General features: G+C 51.0%; 2 protein-coding genes across 9 annotated transcripts in view; one reads left to right on the plus strand and one right to left on the minus strand.

Moving 5' to 3' along the window:
- Positions 1-1,484: 1,484 nt before the first annotated feature.
- On the minus strand, positions 1,485-10,390 carry ZFTA (zinc finger translocation associated). Its single transcript, XM_081340448.1, has 5 exons — positions 10,034-10,390; positions 6,849-7,337; positions 5,050-5,427; positions 3,284-3,706; positions 1,485-2,551 (listed from the first exon to the last, which is right to left on the minus strand). Exons 1-5 carry the CDS (start codon positions 10,134-10,136, stop codon positions 2,019-2,021), a joined length of 1,926 nt encoding a protein of 641 aa, XP_081196574.1. The 5' UTR covers positions 10,137-10,390; the 3' UTR covers positions 1,485-2,018.
- Positions 10,391-12,076: 1,686 nt separating this feature from the next.
- SPINDOC (spindlin interactor and repressor of chromatin binding) overlaps positions 12,077-21,664 on the plus strand; it is a 30,326-nt gene continuing 20,738 nt past the window's right edge. For 5 of the 8 annotated variants that reach the window (XM_081340460.1, XM_081340459.1, XM_081340454.1 and 2 more), the window contains exons 1-8: positions 12,077-12,235; positions 13,609-13,675; positions 16,049-16,246; positions 16,893-17,168; positions 17,305-17,406; positions 18,795-18,890; positions 19,879-19,998; positions 21,146-21,196. In XM_081340460.1, the coding sequence (XP_081196586.1) occupies positions 12,149-12,235; positions 13,609-13,675; positions 16,049-16,246; positions 16,893-17,168; positions 17,305-17,406; positions 18,795-18,890; positions 19,879-19,998; positions 21,146-21,196 (997 nt within the window). In that variant the 5' untranslated portion in view covers positions 12,077-12,148. The remainder of the gene's footprint in view (positions 12,236-13,608; positions 13,676-16,048; positions 16,247-16,892; positions 17,169-17,304; positions 17,407-18,794; positions 18,891-19,878; positions 19,999-21,145; positions 21,197-21,664) is intronic. The other 3 variants (XM_081340455.1, XM_081340458.1, XM_081340457.1) reach the window with 2 other exon arrangements.

The raw sequence follows: 21,664 nt of genomic DNA on the forward strand, positions 1-21,664 counted from the left end.
CATCATCAGTGCTAGAAGCACCATTTGCAGCAAACCCCACTCCTCTCTAGCGCTGATGACGTTACCTAGTTTGGGCATGAAACGTCTGCAAGAAAACCGCCCAGCTCAGAGAGCACCAAGGGCCCTTCAATTTGATCCCTACCCACTTCTTTCCGAAACTATTTCCTGAAAGACCCTCGCTGGCCCATTCAAGAGTCAAACAGCCTAGGGGGGGGTCCTCTGAAACCCCACCCCTCTCATTCCTTCTCGGCCAGCAGGCGTTCCTCTCCCGTTGTTTAGCCGGGATTTCTATCCGCCGTTCCACATTGTCCCATCTTTCCTTGGAAAGACCCGCCTACTCGCTGCAGAAGGCAAAACCCAGTGCTCAAATGGAAGTCCTCCATGGCCTACTAACCCTTTACTACAGAGGAACAGACCTGGAGCCCACAAGGATGGAAGTGCTCATATTTATACTAGACGAGCGAAACTCTTTAAATCTAGCAGACTGACAACTCTTGATTTTTCTGGACCGCCCTTAATGGGGATGTTGGAAGAGTTTTCCTCGTTGCTTTTCTGTATCCAAAAAAAAAACCATCGCAGCTTAAAACCGTCGTCCTGTTTCCTTTTGTGCCGTACTGTTGGTTTTTTAAAAAAAATAATAGGGAAAAATTCAATTCTTCATGGAAGAAACCATGTGAACGATGCCGTTTCTCCACCTGGCATGGTACAGTCCCCTAAACACAGAATCCCTTGATTTATCTTGCGATATATCCGCTCTTCTACACGGGCTTTAAGTGCAGCCCCAAAGAGAAAACTGTGAACCCAGCCCGAATCCTCCCCAAGACTTCCTTAAGTGATGCCACCGGGTTCTGGGTGCGTCCGTCATTATTCAGTTTTGGGGTGCAGGAGAAACATGATTTATCATTTCGTTGGGATAATCTCTGTGGGAGGCTTTGAAATCAAAGGGTTAGGCTTTTTTTGCGCAGCCCGAAAGCTTGCCTCTTAGAATAAGCCCCGTCCAGCCACAAGGCCTTGTGCTCATCCCTAAAGCCACAATGCTGGCCAACAACTTACACCGTGCCTTTCTCTCTCTTGTTCCCCCTCTTGATTTCAAATGCTTGCATGAAGACATTCCTGAGGCAGGAAGCAAAAACTTGTGGGTTTGTGGCATGCACAACTTCCCTTTTTTTTCTTAAAAAAATAATAATAAAATGAAATGAAAAATCTAAAGGCAGGCGCCTGTGCACCAGGTCCCACACCAGCTAGATTCCAGGTTATTAGGATTAGGCCCAGCCTTACTTGGAGAGCTGCTTTCTGACCCTGAGCGACGACGAGGCGAAGTGGGTTGACCACAGAAGTTGCCACCGCCACAGCCTGCAGATCGGCCACGGACTGGCCCGTACCTCTGAATACCGCCACACAGGGCTTTTTTTCTCATAGAACGCTCAGAACGGAGTTCCGGCACCTTTTTTGGATGGAACCTTGTAGGGTAGGCAAGGCGGGTTTGTATGACGTGTGTGAGTTCTGGCACCTTTTTCTTTTACAAAAAAAAGCACTGCCGCCACACAAGAGTTAAAAAAATAAAACCGCATCCACCAAGCCTCTTAAGTGCCTTGTCACAGGATAAGAAACGCCACACGTGAAGATTTAGCAGCTCACCAGCCTGGTGTTTTTCCTAACAATGACAGTTTCAGGATAAGTCTACCGTTCCTTTTCCATTCCTTGCTTGAAGGAATACGCTTTTTTTTCCCCCGTTTGGTTTGCTCTGTGGCGCCTCAATGTACCATAACCTCCCCCCCTCGCAGCCCCCCAAGTTTTCTGAGTCAAAATCTCTGCAGCTCAGAGGTCTGGGTGAGGAAGGGGGGGGGAGGAAAGCTGTTGCTGCTGGAACACAACATGCAATTAAACAAATGCTCTGGACAAGGAAGGAAAAGAATTACGTCCGGGGCCTCTGCAGCGTCGTCGTGCAGGTCTCCGAAAAACATTTGAACCCTCTCTGCTGTCCGTGGCAGACGCAAGGAAACGAGAAACTGTCCCGTTCACCGTTTTCCCGACTGTTCAGAGGCGGGGCTAAACCGCGCAAAAGACAGTTTGTGATCCGGCGCCGTCTTCCCGACCTCTTCCACCTTTGGCTTAACCTCCTGAGTTTCGGAGTTGCTAGCGGGTGCCTCTGGACCCGGCGGCTCCTTGCCGCCGGAAACCCGTTCGTTTTCACCGTAAGCTTCAAGGATTGTCTGTTTCTCCAGCTCGGTGTACTCGAGAGAGAAGCGATGCACCTGGAGGATGTGGCGTTTGATCGTGCTGACTTTGAGGGTGGCCAGCGTGCCCCCACACACCATGCAGATCAAGCCATGTTTCTGCTCGTCGTAGTCCATCAGGTACTGCACCCTCCAGCGGGGCTGGTAGTTTCGGCGCTGACTCCGCCGAGACAGGGTCCCGACTGGCGTGGAGGCAGCCCGCGGAGACGGCTGGGGCAGGGCCAACCTCTCTGCTCCAGGGGTATCTTCTTCCCTCTTAGGAACGGCCCAATCCTCTGGAGAGGCAGGTGGCTTGTAAATACGCCGTGATTCGGCTGGAAAACGAGAACAAAAGAGGGTGGTGAGCTTGTCAGGGATAACGGTGTTTCTATGAGCCCTAGTGGCGCAGTGGTTAGAATGCAGTACTGAGGGCTAATTTTGCACCTAGCCAGCAGTTCGATCCTGACCGGCTCAAGGTTGGTTCAGACTTCCGTCCTTCCGAAGTCAGTAAAAATGAGGAGCTGGATTGTTGGGGGCAACAGGATGACTCTGTAAACTGCTTAGAGAGGGCGCAAAAGCACTGTGAAGCAGAATTCCCCAGCCAGCATGCTTTAGGAGGGGTAGAATTCACCTCCCAGAATCCCCCAGCCAACATGCTTTAGGAGGGGTGGATTTGAACTCCCAGAATCCCCCAGCCAGCATGCTTTAAGATTGGTGGGCTTCAACTCCCAGAATCCCCCAGTCAGCATGCTTTAGGAGGGGTAGAATTCAGCTCCCAGAATCCCCCAGCCAGCATGCTTTAGGAGGGGTGGATTTGAACTCCCAGAATCCCCCAGCCAGCATGCTTTAGGAGGGGTGGACTTGAACTCCCAGAATCCCCTAGCCAGCCCTAACCCTAACCCATGCTGACTGGGGAATCCTGGGAAGTCTGCCGATTTTAAAGTTATCAAGGTTAAGGAACACTAGCTTAAGACAGTCGCATGCCTCGCTTTTAAAAAAATAATAATAATCCGTACACCAGCCAGGGAAGTTCCAGCCTCAAGACACCCGTGTGCAGTGTCCCTCACCTTGGTCCACCTCGGCATCTGTCTCTGGCTGCGAGTCGTCGGCCTCCGCCAGGCGGGCCACTTTCTGATTCCACTCCTGGACGATGAGAGCCTTGACCTGGTGGCTAAGTTGTGTGGAGTCGGGATGCTTTTGTTGAATGTGCCTCTTGATGGTGCTCATCTTGAGTGTGGCCAGGGTGCTCCCGCAGACCATGCACACCAGCCCGTGGCGCACCCCGTTGTAGTCCATTAAGTACTCTACCCTCCAGTGTTCCTGGAAGTAGCGACGGTGGTCCCGGCCACGTGCCGGAACGCGAGGGCTGCTCTCTTCCGAGTCCCAGGGGCCAGCCTCGTCCATCCCCTCCTCTGCTGTGGGGTGGTCTGGAGAAGGCGAAGAGTCCCGCTCTTTCGTGTTCAGATCCTGTTGCACAGACAGGCCGGTTTCTGGATGGGTTACGAGAAGAAGAGAAAATAATGAATTGAATTCAACCCAACATGGTGGACACGTGTGCAAATGCAAACTAGATACGATAGAGAGGTTAAAATGTACGGATTTTATAAGGAACAAACTAAGTTTTGATAAAACATTGTTGACTTCGGATGAAAAATTAATTAAGAAAATTTTTATTTTTTTTTATTGAAAGTGAACACGTTAAAGAAACAATGATAAGATGGGCAAAAAAAATTGGTTATAATATGGAATTAGAAAAATGGCAAGATTTATGGGAATGAAACTATAAATTGACAATGTCAACTTCCTGTAAAGAAAACTTACATAAAATGTTCTATAGGTGGCACTTGCCAAAGGCAAAATTAGCAAAAATGTTTAAGAATATGTCAGATAGATGTTGGAAATGTAAACATAAGTCAGGCACGTATCATCATGTTTGGTGGACATGTGATAAAAGACTTATTGGAAAAAGAGGCAATACCTGCCTAGAAAAGATGTTGGGAGAACATGTTGGTTTTAAACCTGAACTTTTTTTATTAGGTAGAATGAACTGAATTCCTGTTCACTGCCAAGGTCTGCCTTCCCTGATTAAAACCATTTTATAGATGGATGGACAGATCGATATAGAGATAAGATAGATAGACAGACAGAGATACGATATGATAGATGATAGATAGATAGATAGATAGATAGATAGATAGATAGATAGATAGATATAGAGATAGATAGACAGATTCGATATAATAGATGATAGAAAGGAGATAGATAGATAGATAGATAGATAGATAGATAGATAGATAGATAGATAGATAGATAGATAGATAGATAGATGATAGATAGATAGATGATAGATAGATAGATGATAGATAGATAGATAGATAGATAGATAGATAGATAGATAGATAGATAGATAGATAGATAGATAGAGATAGACAGATACGATATAATAGATGATAGAAAGGAGATAGATAGATAGATGATAGATAGATAGATAGATAGATAGATAGATAGATAGATAGATAGATAGATAGATGATAGATAGATGATAGATAGATAGATGATAGATAGATAGATAGATAGATAGACAGACAGACAGACAGACAGATAGATAGATAGATAGATAGATAGGCAGGCAGGCAGGCAGGCAGATGAATGAGATATTGTATGCATGTATTTGCCTTGAAGTCAAGTTTTTTTGTCCTACCTTCAGGTGCTTTGGAAAACAAGCTGACCCCTCTCCCCTCTTCTTTGGGGCAGCCCCTGAAATACTAGAAGACTGCTATCATGTCCCCCTTCGTCCCGAGTGGATCCTCCCCAGTCCCCATTTCTGTCTCACCTCCGTTTCTCCCCTCGGCTCCCAGCACCAGCTCCCGAGAGTTCCAGGCCTCCAGGATGGCGCCCTTTTCAGCAGGGCTGAAGGCCAGAGAAGTGGGGTGCGCATCCATCACGTGGCGCTTGATGTCATCCAGGTTCAAACTGGGCAGAGAGGAACCGCACATCATACAGAAAAGGCGGTTGCCCTGGGGGTCGTAATCCATCAGGAACTCCGACTGGAACCAGCTTTGCAAGGATTGCTTCAAATATTGCTCCAGGCTCTGGGACTCGCCCTCCGGGGAAGACTTTAGGGTCAGGCTGGAGGGCCCGCGTCCCCCACGAGAGGGAAGGGGAGTCGGGCCACGGCGTCTCCGGCGGCCTCCGTCCAGCAAAAGCTCTCCTGCGTGGAAGCAAGACGGGTAAATCTTTTCCATTCTCCAGCAGGCCAGGATAGCAGACTAGACTGGGATGGAAAATATTCAGGGGACCCCCCCTCCCCACAGCTTCCCAGCCCGGCTGATCACCCCACATTTAACAGGGATACAGGCAGTCCTCGACTTATGACAATTTCTGTAGGTAAGCGACTCAGTCGTTAAGCCAGTTGTTTCTGTAGCGTTGTAACTTCCAACAGTCACTAAATGAATTGTCGTACGTCAAGGACTGCTTGCAAGCATAGAAGAAATCCAGTCACACTACAGGGGCGGTGATGAAACCTAATTTTAACCTTGTTTAATTTGCTTTTCACTGTTTTAAAAAATGTAGGATAGGATAGGATAGGATAGGATAGGATAGGATAGGATAGGATAGGATAGGATAGGATAGGATAGGGATAGATAGATAGATAGATAGATAGATAGATAGATAGATAGATAGATAGATAGATATGGATGGAATGGATGAGAGAGAGATGAATGGATGGATAGAATAAATGGGATATATATATATATATATATATATATATATATATATATATATATATATATATATATATATATATATATATATATATATATATATATATATATAAGGGACGCGGTGGCTCAGTGGGTTAGGACGCTGAGCTTGTCGATCAGACGGTCGGCAGTTTGGCGGGTCGAATCCCGAGTGCCGCGTAACAGAGTGAGCGCCTGTTACTCGTCCCAGCTTCTGCCAAGCTAGCAGTTCGAAAGCACATAAAAATGCAAGTAGAAAAATAGGGACCACTATGGTGGGAAGGTAACAGCGCTCCGTGCGCCTTTGGCGTCTAGTCATGCCGGCCACATGACCACGGAGACGTCCTCAGACAAGCGCTGGCTCTTCGGCTTTGAAACGGAGATGAGCACCGGCCCCTAGAGTCGGAAACGACTAGCACGCATGTGCGGGGGAACCTTTACCTGACTTGAGGTGACTGCCTGGACATATACATGCAGCTTCCCTGGCAAGACTTTGAGAGTGGGTTGCCATTGTGTCCTTCCCAGGGCAGAGAGAGACTGACTGGGCCAAGGTCACCCAGCCAACTTTCTGTTTAAGGTGGATCTAGAAGTCACCCTCTCCTGGTTTCTAGCCTGGTGCCTTAAGTGCTACCCCAAACTGTACCTCTGCATGAATACTAGAAGTTAAGTAGAAATTAGATAAGCGATTAGAAACTAAAGATCAGAAATCAGATAGAAGTTGGATAAAAAAATGAGAAACCAGATCAAGAGATATTTGACACGAGTTCCTTCACCCATCTAACGCCACTTTCTGCATTAAACTCCAGCGAGGGGCTTCCGGTCAAGAAAGGCCAAAACAGACCCCACCCACCGGAATCTGGGACCCTGCCCCAAATGAGAGCCACCCTACCGTGATCCCCAGGGGGCGCCCCGGCTCCTTTGGCGGACCCGCAGGCCCCTTCCGCCTCCATCTCCAAGCCCAGGTGAGCATCCCAGCTGTTCATGATGACCGCTTTCTCCTGGGCGCTCCAGGTGAGGGAGTAGGTGTGCTTTTGCCGAATGTGCCTCTTGATGGTGCTGAGCTTGAGCGTGGCCAGGGAGCTCCCACACACCATGCAGATCATGCTGTGCCGCGCCGGGTTGAAATCCATCAGGTATTCCGCCCGCCAATGTTCGTGGTAATACCGCCGATGGTCCCGCCCAGGAATCCGGCTTTTGCCCGGCCTGGAAGCTCGCGCTTCGCAATGGTCTGAGTATTTGCGCCCTCCGGCCAAAAGGGACACAACAGGATCCTTTTTGGTAATCCCTCGCAGCAAGCCGTTCCCGGCGGGATGCAGGAGACGTCCGGACTCGCCGCTGTGCTGGGAATCGGAGGCGCCTTCCGGGCACGTGGAATCTCCTGGCGGGATACAAAGGCTCAATTACACTCATGCAATGCCGGGTAGCCCTCGGCTTTACGGCCCCAATGTTCTGCGGCTAAGCAAGGCGTTCGTTAAGCGAGTTGCGCCCGATTTGATGGGCCTTTTGGGCCACAGTTAAGCCAACCGCTGCTGCCGCCGCCGTTACCTGGATCACACAATCGTTTTTGCAAATCTAGCTACCCCGTGGAGTTCGGTCGTCGGAAGCAGGCTGGAAAAGTCGCCAAGGTTGATCAGAGGACCATCACAGATGGGCGTAAAGACCTACCAAAATCGGCCAAGTTTTGGTCACCTGCTTCACCAGGTTTTGGTTACCGAGGGGGAGGCTGCAATGGTTGTTAAGGAGGAGAAGCAGTCCTAAGAAGCAGTCCTTTTCACTGCCATTGTAACTTCGGTCACTAAACGAAAGGGGATAAGTCGAGGACTAGTTGCACAAGAGGCAAGCAGAAGAGGAGAATCTGGGCACCAAAAATCTGATTTGTGGAGGTCCAAGGATCCAGGACTGTTAGTCTTAACACCATTGGAAGGGACCGTGGAGGTCATCTAGTCCAATCCCCTGCTTGAGCAGGAGTCCAGACTTTTCTTAAAAACCTCCAGGGAAAGAAGAAAGAAAGAAAGAAAGAAAGAAAGAAAGAAAGAAAGAAAGAAAGAAAGAAAGAAAGAAAGAAAGAAAGAAAGAAAGAAAGAAAGAAAGAAAGAAAGAAAGAAAGAAAGAAAGAAAGAAAGAAAGAAAGAAAGAAAGAGGAAGGAAGGAAGGAAGGAAGGAAAGAAGGAAGGAATATGGGGGAGGGGAAGGAGGGAGGGAGGAAGGGCAGAATTACAGAATAACAGAGTCGAAAGGGACCTGTGAGGTCCTCTAGTCCAACCCCCAGCTTGAGCAGGAGACCCTATCGGATTCCAGACAAGTGGCTGTCTAGTCTTTTCTTAAAAACATCGGGGGGGGGGGTGTTACTTACAACACTTCATTTAGTGACTATTTGAAGTTACAACGGCACTGGAAAAAAAACGACTTAGGGCCCTTTTTCCACACTTAGGATCGTTGCAGCATCCCGGGGTCACACGATCCCCTTTTGCGAGCTTCTGACAAGTAACGTCAATGGGGAAGCCAGATTCGCTTCTGGACCTTGTTACTAAAACCCGCAGTGACTCACCTGACAGCTGGGGCGAGGAAGGACGTGAAAATGGGGCAAAACTCACTTAACAGCCGTCTCGCTTAGCAACAGAAATTCCGGGCTCAATTGTGCTCGTAACTTGAGGACTCTCTGTAACCATCCATTCTTTGCAGCAAATTCGGACCAGGCCAAAGTGGGGGGGGGGGGGCTTTGCCAGGACAAGCAGTTCCCCCCCCCAAAGTTTCCCTCCCCTCACAATGCTTGTTGGCCCCAAGACTGTTTCCAAGACCGAGCTGTAGCCCACAGTGTGTGTGTGTGTGTGTGTGTGTTTGGTGTGTGTGTCTCCCGTGGACATCTTCAGAATGAGTGGGTTTGCTTTTGGTGTGTTGTGTTTATGTCTCTCTCTCTCCCAGTGGACATCTTTAGAGTGTGTTTGTATGTCTCTCCCAGTGGACATCTTCAAAACGAGCGGGTTCGTCTTTGTGGTGTGTGTGTTGTGTTTTGTGTATGTGTGTCACTCTCCCAGTGGGCATCTTCAGAATGAGTGGGTTCGTCTTTGTTGTGTGTTGTGTATGTGTGTCTCTCTCTCTCTCCCCCAGTGGACACGAATGAGTGAATGTCTTTGTGTGTCTTTGTGCTGTTTGTGTGTTTCTCTCCCAGTGGACAGCTTCAGAGTGAGCGACTGAATGTGTCTCTGTGTTTGTGTGTCTCAGTGAACATCTCTCTCCAAAACCAGGACCAGCCACTGAAGGAGTCCCACTCAGGGAGACCCCCACCCCGGCTGAGGGACCCCCTCGCCCCACAGTGCCAAGGACAGAATTGATCCTCAACCCCAAAGACCGGGGGGGGGGGGAGCCTCCTGCCCTCCAAACATCCTGCCCCAGATTGGCCAAACCCCGCAATTTGACAGCAACCCAAGCGAAAGACTGGCACAACTCCCAAAGTTTGTGCGAATGCAAAATCCAGAACTTGGCCGAGCGGGTCAGAAAAGCAGAGGGGGGCTCCGTCCCATTCCGAGGGTCCGAGGAGGAGTAAGGGGTCCATGCATCCGACCCTGCCCCCACCCCCCACCCCCATCCAAGCTGGAGAAGGACTGGCAAGGTGAAGCAGCCTTGGGGAAAGAGACACAACTCAGCTTGCTGCTGTTGTTGTTGTTGTTGTTGTGTCTTCTTGCCGCCTTTCTCTCTCCCCCCTCATCCCCTTCCTGGGAAGCCCCCCCCCCTTCCGTCCTGGCCCTCCCCTCTCCCTTCTCCTCCCCTTCCCCTCCCCATTGCAACAAGCCACTCCATCCTTCCCCCAAAGCTTGGGAGGCCCACCAGCTGCCCCCCTTCCCCCTTTGCAATGTTTTTTGAATTAGGGGGGGGGGTTAAGAGTGGAAGAAGATGGGGGGGGGGAAAGAGGATATGGGGCAACGGCGTGGGGGGGGGGCGCTTTCTATGCAACCAGGGCCAGCAGGTGGTGTGGATAGAGAAACTGGGGCGGGAAGGGGGGGGAGGTGGAGAGGAGATGGGAGGGAGGGAAGGAGGGGGGGGTCTCCGTTTTGCAAGGGTCCCTTTTGTTCTCACCTGAATCCAAGGATTCCTGTTTGATGGAAAGGTGGGGGGGCTCCATGCCTGCTCCTCCGCTCGCGCTCTCTCTCTCTCTCTCTCTTTCTTCTTTTTCAGACATCCATCGCCGCCCCCCTCCCCTTCCTCCCCTTTTGCACCGATCGATCCCCCTCCTTCCCTCGCTTCTCGCTTGCAACTGCGTGCAATTCCCAATTTTCAAAAAAAAAAAAAATCCTCTCCACCTCCCCCCCCCGCACACACACGCACGCACGCACACACACAAAAAGGCAGATAAATAAAATGCAATAATTCTGCAATCGATCCGGCCGAGGGGTTTGCAATCGGCTCCACCCGCCGCGCTTTGCAAAGCGGGACCCCCCCACCCGCCTGCGGCCGAGCGGAGGCAGCGAGCAAGGCTCCGGCTAGCCAGGGTGGGGAAAGCTTTTTTTTTTTTTCCTTCCCCCCCCCTGGGGCCCCTGGGGCTCCTTTTCAAGGCTCCTGGGTAAATTTAAAGGGGACGCATCCTATTTCTGCCACGGGGGTGGGGGAGGGGGGAGGGAGGGAGAAGGGCAAGGCGGGGAAATCAAGGCAAAGAGAACGATCCCCATCTTCATCCTCCTCATCCTCATCCTCCAAGGTTTGCACGGTCATCAAAGCCCTCCTGCTAAAGCGTGCACAGATGCACACGTGTGTATGCGTGCGCGCGTTTATTATACATTGTGCATGCACGGTTGGGCCAGTCGGATTTTCCTAGCGGAGGGGGAGGAAGATGCGGCATGTGGCCCCTGCCTTTCCCACCACACCACACACACACACACACACACACACACACCCCATCCCATCTTCATTGAGCGGGTCCCCATGCAGGCGTTGCTTTGCTGGAGAGGGGATTCAGACGCGTGCACCCGCTCAGACGTGGACAAATCCCGTTCCCTAAAAGCAGCTCCTCTCTGGGGATCACAGCAATCTCCATCGTGGCAGAGAGCCCGGGACTACAACGCCCATCTTCCCCATGCAGCACCGTCACCGGGAAAGCTGGGTCCGGGAAGGAAGGAGGGAGGGAGGGAGGGGTGGAGGTCGCGGGACCCCTCCAGCCCAGCCCTGGGGAGTGTGTGGGGGGCGGATGCAGGGGACCACGGATGCATCTGCTGCAAAGGTGGGAGTTTGCTTTCACCTTTGGTGGCTGGGCCAGGGGCCGAAGTCCCACCGGTGAAGCTCATGCAACGCCGGAGAAAAGCTCCCTCCAGGCGGGCTGGGGGGGGGGTGCCCGCTTTGCAGCTGTCAAAGGCAGGAGAGCGCCCCTTCCCAGAATTAACTTGGCCCAGTTGAAGCAGCTGGGGATTGCTGGCGTGTTTTTTTTTTTGGAGGGGGGTGGAGGTCGGCAGGGGAGGCTTGAGAAGGCGAATCGTGCATTTCAATAAACCTGCGTCTTTGGACGGTCGGGTCAGAGCCTCCCTGTTCAGGAGCAGTCTACCCGCAGCTAGGAAGCAGGCAGAAACCGGGAAGGGCTTTTTCTTGCTATATGTCATTGCGTTGTTTTTCTCTCTCTCTCTCTTTCTCTCCTACACACACAAACACACACACACACACACCCGATTGAGGGCCTTCTATAATGCAAAGCAGAGTCAGTCCGAGGTGCCACCGCTTCGCTCAGCAGGGCAAATCTTTTCCCCTGCAATTCCGCCTCGCTCCCAGCAGATGGCAGCCGTCCCAGCCTCTGCGGCCGCTCTCGTCCACGCCCCCACCCCGCCACCCAACCGGGGCCTTGACGCCGATTGGCCTTGCGCCAGGCCAAGGGGCGGAGAAAGGAGCCGCCCCGCGGCCTGCCGATTGGCTGGACGGACCAGGCAGCGAAGATAGAGCCAAGAAGAAAAACAGAGCAAGCCCTTCCTTTTTTGCTCCGTGACGTCACCCGGAAACGCGCTCTTTCCCGTCTCCGCCTGGTTAGGCACGGCCGTTGGCTGCTACCATAGAGGCGCGGAAGGCTAGATCGGCACATGACTTCACACACCCCTTTCCCGCTATCGCCGGAAGTTCCGGCTACCTCTCCGGGGAGGGGAAGGCCCGTTCGGACAATGGGACCATAGAGCAGTCAAGGAGCGGGAGTGGTCCGGCCGAGGAGGGGGCCGCTCTATGGGGCTGGGAGCCGCCATGCTCTATGGTGCGTGCGGGGGCCGCAGCCGCAGAAGCGCCGAGGAGGCCCAGCAACTGCGAGGCCAGGTGGGAGCTCTCGGGATGGGGTGGGGGGGGTCTCCAGCCCCCCCCCTGCCCCCCTCCACCGCCTGGGGGGGGCAAGGGAAACCTGGGTAGGCCCCCAGAAGCCCCTCAGTGTGGGGGAGGGGCTGCCATTCTCCCCCTGGGGGCTGCTATTAAACACCCCCCCCCATTACTCACCTGAGAGAGGGAGGGACTGAAGCAGCCCCCCCCAAAAAAAACCTATAAATGGGTTCCAAAAAAAAGGCCTTTGAGGAAGGGGGGGCTTTTTATCCCCTCTCCCCTAAAGAGCAAAAAAAAACCCCAGGAATGAGAAAAGGGGGGGGTGTCTCTCCCCCCCCCATTTACAGGTGGGGAACCGAAAACTCTCCTCCTACACCCCCCTCCTACACTTGCTGCCCTCCCCCCTTCCGACTCCCCTCCCCAATTGCTTCTTCGGCCGAAGGAAAGGGGGAGGGGGCAACTCCATGCAGGTGCCCAATCCCCTGGGTTGGGGGGAGCCGGGGGGGGCAGGGGTCTCTCTCCCAGGGTCCTTGAGGAGGTGGCCTTTCGACCCATCCAAATGCAGGGGGAGGGAACTCGGGGGGGGAGGAAGCACCCAAATAAAGCAGCCTCCCTGGCTTTGGGGGAGGGGGCTGCCCATTCCCACGTGGGGAGGGGGATGTGTGGGAAAGGCCCCTCAGGTGGGTCTGAAAGAGGCGGGGGGGGGGGGGCTGCGGGAGATGCTGGAGATGGACCTTTAAAAGAAGGAAGGGAAGGTTGGGGGACCGCTTTGGGTTGGGGGCGGCAAATGGTTGGGGAAAAGCCTGAAGAATATTGGTGGGAGGGGGCCAACGGGGTGGGAAGGGGTGTCCCATGTTTAGGAGGCTGAGTGAGACCCCAAGCTGAAAAGCCAACCTGGAGGGTCCTTGCCCCCCCCCCCCCCGCTCCTTAAAACCCCAGAAGGAAATCTGAACGGGAGACCAGAAAAATAAGAAAGAATAGGATGTTTTTTTTAAAAAAACAACAACAACCACTTATTTGGTAGTGGGTGGGTGGGTGTTTTTATAAGGGGGGGGCAGGCAGTGAATTTAGTGATTCACTCATTTGGAATGGGAGGGAAAGTTTAAAAAAAAAACGGGCCGAAAGAAGGCTCTGTGTGTGTCTGTGTAAACAGGTTTTGCCCACTCAGATTGGGGGAAAAAAAATGAATTTAAACAATGTGGGAGATGAGGCTGCTAGGCTGTGTTTTGAGCAGAAGGTTTGTTTCTCAGAGATAGGAAGTGAATTTTTTTTCCAGCTTTATTGACAAAATAAGCTGTTTGTCCTCAAGGGGTAGACAACTGATTTAAATCACTTTTTCCCCCCTTTCTGATTTTGCTTAATATCCTTTGTTTTAGTCAGTGCTGAGCGGTTTCTGGAGCCACATCCTTCTGATCGTCCAGTCCAGGGAGGCCTCTGTTGTAGGTAAGAAAGTCTGAATTCTCATGTTTCTGCTAAAATCTCAGAAAGTGGTGGCACCTGGATGACCATCTCTCAGTTCAGAAGCTAATGAGTGACTAGCTAATTGAGAGACTTTCTGGTAATCCAAAGATTGTTGGTTAGACAAAAAACTAAATACTCCTTGGAACAAAGCAGAACAAGCTATTTCCAAATTCCATAAGGTTTCCTTTCGTTGCATATTGGACCAACTTAGACTTCAACTTAGGCCAAAACACGACCCACTTGTGTTGCTACCTAACTGGGATCCACACAATAGACACAATATTTTGTATTCCATTATTTTTAACCTAGCATTGTTAACCTTTGAGGGGAGAATGCTTCTTGTGGGCAAAAACAGTTATCAGAAATGGGACTTCTTATTATTTTGTTACTGTTTTTGTTTTAATCATATTTCTCCCCCCCCCCCCCGAGAAGAGCGGGGACAACTGTATTCCCATGGTACTTTAAAGAAAGCTAAAAGGGGTGTGGATGGTCTGTGAGTTGTGTTAACCTAGTTATGGTATTCCTAGGTTCGGTAAATGCTACTTTTAGATGACCCTGCAAACTGCACAATATCTTTGAGGAACACGGTAACTGTGGGTTGTGTGAACATGATTGATTCTTTGAGTGTGCACATTTTCTCTCCAATTTCCATTCTTATTCTTTCCGAACCACTTATGAAAAAAAAGAAAGAAAAAAAGCATAGTTTCCATGCTCAAAATACAAAGCCTTCTTCGTCTCTTCAAAGAAAACACCAACCCTTGGAGCTGAGGGATGTAAAGGGGAGGGGGGGGAGAGAGAGCAGAAATTGGTAGCTTCTTTCAAAAGCCATCCTGCAAGGTTGGTTTTTGTGGTCTCCGATTCTGCTTATTTCACGCTTACCTCCTTGATCCTTTCTACCTTTAAATAGGTAGTCCTCAACTTACAACTTTTTCATTTAAAGACCTTTCAAGTGGCATTGAAAAAAAATGACTTAGGACCACTTTTCACACTTAGCAACCGTTGCAACACCCCCATGGTGACATGATCAAAATTCGGATGCTTTGCAACTGACTCGTATTTACGACGGTTGCAGTGTCCCAGGATCATGTGATTTCCCCCTTTTGCAGCCTTCAGACAAGCCAAGTCAATGGGGAAACCCGATTTTGCTTAACAACCGTGTTACTAAATTAACGATTGCAATGGCTCACTTAACAACTGTGCTGAGGAAGGTCGTAAAATGGGGCAAAATTCACTGAACAAATGTCTCGCTTAGCATCAGAAATGTTGGGCTCAAAAGTGTTCGCAAGTCAAGGACTACCTGTTCTTCTTTGCCCAAGATCCCAGAGGTTAGGGTCCCACTCAGAAAAAAAAAATCTTTCCAAGCTAGAGCTATATTAAGACACATACATTGGTGTATTAATTAATTAATAGTACTGTATTCAGTTGGTTTATTAAAGAACCGAAGGACGTCTGGAGAAAAATATGGGAGGAAAAATCCCTGCTAAGCTGTTGTGTTATTGTGCTGTTGGTTTAGTATCTTTGAGAATCTGCTTCTCGTGGTTTGTTTAATGGGGATTAGGGCTTGTTGCAGCCAAACAACAGGTGGCCTCTGATCAACTGGTTTTCAACAAACTATGGCTTACTGGAGGTAATGGGAAAGAGCTCTAGAAAGAAATCTCAGCATCAGCAAGCCGACTTTAGTTCAGTTGCGGTGCCTTCATTTTAATCGCTAAAATTAAAATGTCAGAGAGGAAGCAATAATAGCTGACTTGGCACAGGTGCTCCTCGACGTACGACGGCGATTGAGCCCAATTTTTCGGTCGCTGAGCGAAAGCGTTAAGTGGGGGTTTGCCCCATTTCACCACATTTCTCGCCACGGTTGTTAAGTAAGTCACACAGTTGTGAAGTGAATCTGCCTTCCTCATGGACCTCGCTTGTCAGAAAGTCACAAAAGGGGGGGTCACGCAACTCCGGGGCACCCCGATCCTCGTAATGATGAGCCAGTTGCCCAGCGGCCGAATTTTGATCATGTGACCCTGGGCCGTTGCAACCGTCAGAAGTACATGCCAGTTGCCAAGGGTCTGGATTTTGATCACGTGACCCTGGGCCGTTGCAACCGTCAGAAGTACATGCCAGTTGCCAAGGGTCTGGATTTTGATCACGTGACCCTGGGCCGTTGCAACCGTCAGAAGTACATGCCAGTTGCCAAGGGTCTGGATTTTGATCACGTGACCACGGGGGTCGTCAAGTGTGAGAAAGGGCCGTAAGTCAGAAGTGCTGTTGTCACTTCGGACTTCAAACGGATAGTTGTTCAGGGCCGTCCGTACTTCCTTTTTCTCTCACTGAGTGATGTTTCTGTCTCTTCCCCCCCCCCAGTTGGGATTTGGGGTGTCCCCTTTTCTACCTCCCAATCTCTCATGGCGCTGAAGGCAGAGACCCCCTTGACGGACTACTCCGAGGTCTCCTCGGCCATCTCACGCTTCAAAGAGAAGGAGAAGATGGCTGCTGATCCTCTGCTCCTCCTCCGCCCCTCGGCGAAGCCAGATGGAGCCGTCGTCAAACCTGCGGGAAAAGGTGGGAAACTTTTCTCGCAGCCAGCGTGTGCGGGTGGCACTGGGAAAGCAGCGGGAATCACCCAGTGGGGGTGTCCAGGGCCCTGAGCAGGATGATTGGCCCAGAGTCACCCAGCCAGCTTTAGTTCCTAAGGCAGGACTAGAACTCACCGTCTCCTGGTGATTGGCCCAAAGTCACCCAGCCAGCTTGCATGGCTAGAGTGGAACTAGAACTCATTGTCTCCTGGTGATTGGCCTCAAATCACCCAACTGATTTTCATGGCTAAGGAGGGACTAGAACTCCCTGTCTCCTGGTGTTTGGCCCAAAATCACCCGGCCGACTTTCCTGGCTAAGATGGAACTAGAACTCACTGTCTCCCGGTGATTGGCCCAGCCAGTTTCCATGTCAGTGGTGAGACTAGAACTCGCCATCTCCTGATGGTTGTCCCAAAGCCACCCAGCCAGCTTTCACGGTTAAGACAGGACTAGAACTCACCGTCTCCTGGAATTTTTATCATAAACCAGGCTTTTTCCTAGCTTTCACACTGGCTGGGCAACTCTGGAAACATCAGAGGATCTTCTGACGCTTCGAGAAACGACGTGAGTGGTAGAACTTTCTCTCGCCTGGGCTTCCCTTTTCTTGAAAAACCCCATTTTCCCCACTGCAGGGAAACACCCAGTTGCGGAGTCTGCCGGTCAGGAAGAGCTGGGGATCTCTTGGAAGCAGGAGTATTTGGTGGCTGAGAATCCGGACGACGGCCGGCTGGTGTGCATGGTGTGCGGGGGCCTCTTGAGCAGCTCCGGCCCGGCGGCAGCCCGCCAGCACATCCTGCAACAACACGCCCACTCGCTGGACTTCACGCTGGAGGAGAAGCACAACATCCTGGAGGGCTGGAGCGAAGGGGCCGTCCTGCCCGAAATAGAGTCGGCCCCTTCCTCTGCAGGTAAGCCTCTCCCTGCTCTGCCGACGCTGCGGCTGTTGTGGTTGCGATGCCCTCGCGGATCGGGACGGCCAACGAGGCGGCACCCCGGTGCTGCCCCGGCGGATTCTGATTGGCTTTCTGGCCCTTCCCACCCCAGGCGGTCCGGGCGAGAACCAGCAGCCTGCCGAGATCGAAGTCCTCCTTGATTTGGAGGAACAGCCCATGGGCCGGAAGCGCGGGCCCGTCCCAGCACGCTGCGGTGAGTGCTAGGCCACGGAGAGGGCAGGAGCTTGCCTAGAGCGTCCTTTTCAGACCCTGCGACAGGTGGTCCTCGGCTTACGACTTGCGGCTAAGATTTCCAAGGGGGTTGTCGAGTCGGGCAAACCGAGTCCGTTGCCTATTTTACGATTTTTTTAATTTTTTTATTTTGGCCAAGGTGGTTAAGCAAATCGCTGCATTTGTTCCGCGATTCGTGCAGTCATTAAGCTTATCCAGTTCTCTCCCTGCCCCCCCCCCCCTGAACTGAATTTCCTTATCGAAAGCTGGACTGTCGAAAGGGGGCCAATCGCAGCCCCTTGAGGCTGTGATGGTTGTAGGTGCGAGGACCCGTTCTATCTTCAAACCCGTTGTATCTTCAAAGCGGTCGCTAAACGGATAGTCGTAAGTCGAGGGCTGCTGGCGTTCTTTAAAACTGTCCTGTCTTCTGAGAAGTGAGTGTTTTCAAACCAGCTGCACCCAGTCTTGTGAACAGTCACACTCCCAGTCCCGGGAATTCATGTTGTGAGTGTGCTTGTGACAGGCGGCCAACATTCCTAATGGCTGCCAAACCCTTCAGCTGATCTAAGATCAGGCATCCCTCTTCCTCTGCGGATGTCAAAGACGGGGGCCTGGCCAATGCTCCCCGGGGATAATATCCCAGCATCCTTTGCTGTAGGCCAAGCTCTCAGGGGGGCTTCTGGGAGCTGTGGTTCACCACCTGGAGAACCCCAAGTTCCCTCCTGCTCTAGGCAGGTTGCTGCAAGACATCAACGCGGCTGAACGCAGCCAGTGCTCCACTTACGGCCACAGTTGAGCCCCCAAATGCCTTTTGCCAAGTTGTTAAGTGAGTTTTACCCCATTTCACGACCTTCCTCAGCCCAGTTACTAAGCGAATCACTGCATCTGTTGAGTTAGTAACGCGGTCCTTAAGCGGATCCGGCTTCCCCGTTCACTTGGCCTGTCAGAACCTCGCCAGAGGGGATCCCGTAAACCCCGGGCTGCTGCGACCGTCATAAATCTGAATCAGTTTCCAAGTATCTGCCGTTTTCTGGCCACACGGACCAGGGGGCAATAGCTGTGTCCAAAACAGTCCTGAGTCGCTTTTTTCCCAGCGGCCTAACTTCGCGCCGTCGCTCAACACGCCGTTGTAAGTCGAGGACTGCCTGTGCAGTCTTTGCCCCGCTTAGCAAAGTGGCACTTAGCAAAGCCACGAAAAAAAGTCTCCAAAACACCTTTGTAAGTGTCTGGTGTCAAGGCTGGCGCTGCTGCTGCTGCTGCTTCCTAACCGTGTCTTAGCTGTTGTGGGTCTCTGTCCACACAAAACCGGGCGACCCCATTCAAGACCCACAATTGAACCGGTGTGCTTTTCTCCTCTTTGTCTCTTCCCAGCAGAGGGATTACACTTTGAAGGCGAAAGGAGGGTTCCCGTTCGACAGAGGCTGCCGGCCAAGGATCCGAGGGGCCAGGAGCCCATGGAGGCTGCAGGTAACACGGCGTCGCCTCGGAACCGGTTTTCGAGTGTAGCTTTCTGAGCCCCTCTTATCTTCCTTTCCTCTTTGTCCCCCCCCCCCCCACCTTTTTTGTCTGCCAGGCTCCGTTTTAATGCCCAAACAAACCCTTTGTCCAACAAATTCAGAATGTCTTCCTCCAGCCTTCAAGACTCAGGTTTCTAGCCCTTATGAAACCTTGAAAGCTGGCCAGGTTTGTTTTTTTTTTAATGGGGGGACAACGGGATTTTGATTCTATAGAGATGGGCAATTTTGGACTTGATCAGAAACGGAAGTCTGCTTGTTTGCTGAGCTTTCGGCGAAAGACATTGTGTAAGATGTGAATGCTCCGAAGTTTTCAAGAAGAGACTGGACAACCATTTGTCTGAAATGGTATAGGTTCTCCTGCTTGAGCAGGGGGCTGGACTAGAAGACCTCCAAGGTCCCTTCCAGCTTCTATTCTATTCTATTCCATTCCATTCCATTCTATTCCATTCTCTCCATATTCTATTCTATTCTATTCTAATACTAGATAGCGTGGGCAAAATAGAGGCTTGGGTGTCCCTTTACAAAATGTAGCTCAGTCGCACAATTTGGTGGTGCTTCACACAGAACTAGAGATGGGAAGGCCTTTCCTCTCTGTGTGTGGAGTTCACAAGACCCTTTTCTGCATACTCCCCGTTAGTGTTTCTAGTCCTCAAGGTTCTGCAAGGCAGCCAGGTAAACAACCTTCGTTGACTTTTCTGTGGCTTGGAAACGCAATCGGGGCTTAAATGAAACGGTAACCTTTCTAGGATCAGAACAGCGGGGAGGGAGGGGGGGTCACGGGGCTTACAATTTTATTGATTATCTTTCCATCGTGCCATTGACTGGCGCTGGCATCCTCAGGAGCCCTCTGGCTATTAGGACTCTCGTGTCGGCTTTGGAGGTGTGAGAATGGGAATCAAAATGTGCCGTAGTTTCTTCACCCTTGTTTTGCTCTCTAGGAAAGGAGTGGCTTTCGGAATGTGGCCTTCCCAGTTCGGCCCCTGCCGAAATCCGGATTTTCACCGACGGCTCCTTCCCAGCTGGATTCACCCTGAAGCTCTACTGCCGTTCTCAGCCAGGTGGGTGGAAACTCAAAAGTGGCGAAAATCTTTTTTTTTTGCTTTTTTTTTAAAAAAGAAAACTCTGGGAATACTGGCAGAATTCCACCCTTGGCACAGATCACAAGGCTTTTATCTACGGCTGCTGTGCCAAACCAAGGTCAGTCAGCCGCTCACGCCTCGGGGTCTGCCCTGGTATCTTGGCAGTCCCACGTGGCAAATCTCCTCTCTTTTGTTTTTTAAGTTAAAAAAAGAGATTGTTTAGACGGGCTTGTGGCTTGTTTCTGCTCCAGAGAATTCTTTTCTTACCTCTGCGATGTGTTTTGTCTCATTTTTTTCCCCTTGTTTCCCCCCCCTCCCTCAGTCTGCTGAACCCCTAATTTTCTCAGGGCTGCCTAATCTCTGTTCAACCCATTTAGCGCGGCTCTTGTATTACTATTTATCCTTCTTACGATGTTCTTTACGATCCCTCTTAGTGCTGATATTATTATTCTGTTGCTTTGCACGTACAGCAGACTTTCAACGTTTCACTTAGTGACTGCTCAAAGCTACGACGTCACTGGGGGGGGGAAAAAGCGCCTTGTGACCGTTTTTCACACCATCTTTGCGGGATTCCCCATGATTATGTGTGTGAAGAGGCTAGACCAGGGGTGTCAAACTCAATTTCATTGAGGGCCGCATCAGCATTGCAGTTGCCCTCAGGGGGCCGGGTGGGTATGGCCAGGGTGGGCGTGGCCTACTGGGTGGGCGTGGCTAAAGTGCATATGGCCTACTGGGTGGGCGTGGCCAGCTCTGCATCCTTCGCATCAAGGGTGCCTATGGGGGCCTGGGCAGGAGTGGGACAGATCTGAGGGTCTCTGGGCCAGGGCCAAGGCAGTGGGGGCCGTTCCCTCACTGTTTCCAGGATGGCTTCGCGGGCCGCATGAAACCACTTGGCGGGCCGGATCTGCCCCCCCGGGCCTTGTGTTTGACATGTCTGGGCTAGACAGTCACTTACTTGTCTGAAATGGTACAGGGTCTCCTGCTTGAGCAGGGGGCGGGGGCGGGTTGGACTAGAAGACCTCCAAGGTCCCCTTCCAGCGCTGATCTGATTTTGATTGGGATGGGAAGCTGAGCGTTTGGGTTGCGTGTACGCTGCAGTAACGGCTGTGATGTCTTTCTGTTGTAGAACCATCGCAAGGCTCCGGAGATAAGGCAAACCCAAGGAAAAAAACAGTGGGTAAGCGTGATTTTTTGTTGTTGTTGTTCATCTGAAATAGTGTAAATTCGTTTTAGATCAGGCTGCATTTCATTGGATTCACCTTACTGAGTTTTAAAAGTGGCTCTGGATTTGACCTGCAGAGATTTAAAAGCACTCCAATTGAAGCCACATTTCCAGAGAAAGAGGGATTGCATTACTATTATTATTATTATTATTATTATTATTATTATTATTATTATTATTATTATTATTATTATTATTATTATTGTCCATCCACACCATCAGACTAGATTTGGCATTTTTGTCCACCTATCAAGTCTTTCCCAAGGACCTGTGATACTATGATTATTATTGTTGTTATTCACAAGGTCCCCAGTTTGCTCTCCCCCTTTCTGATTTTAATAATCTTTACAATAAAGAAACGGGAGAGTTATTTTCCCACCAACATCGTGAGAAAACTCTCTGCTGAAATGCAAAATATGAGGG

The sequence above is a fragment of the Vipera berus genome, assembly GCF_964194415.1.
Source record: "Vipera berus genome assembly, chromosome: 16".
Lineage (NCBI taxonomy): Eukaryota > Metazoa > Chordata > Lepidosauria > Squamata > Viperidae > Vipera > Vipera berus.

Excerpts from the sequence above, each read along its gene's own strand:
- ZFTA (XM_081340448.1), bottom strand. The coding sequence starts at position 10,136 with ATGTCTGAAAAAGAAGAAAGAGAGAGAGAGAGAGAGAGCGCGAGCGGA. Across the intron at positions 5,428-6,848 it reads GGCGCCCCCTGGGGATCACG|GAGAGCTTTTGCTGGACGGA; the intron begins GTAGGGTGGCTC and ends GCTTCCACGCAG. Across the intron at positions 3,707-5,049 it reads AGCCGAGGGGAGAAACGGAG|AAACCGGCCTGTCTGTGCAA; the intron begins GTGAGACAGAAA and ends TAACCCATCCAG.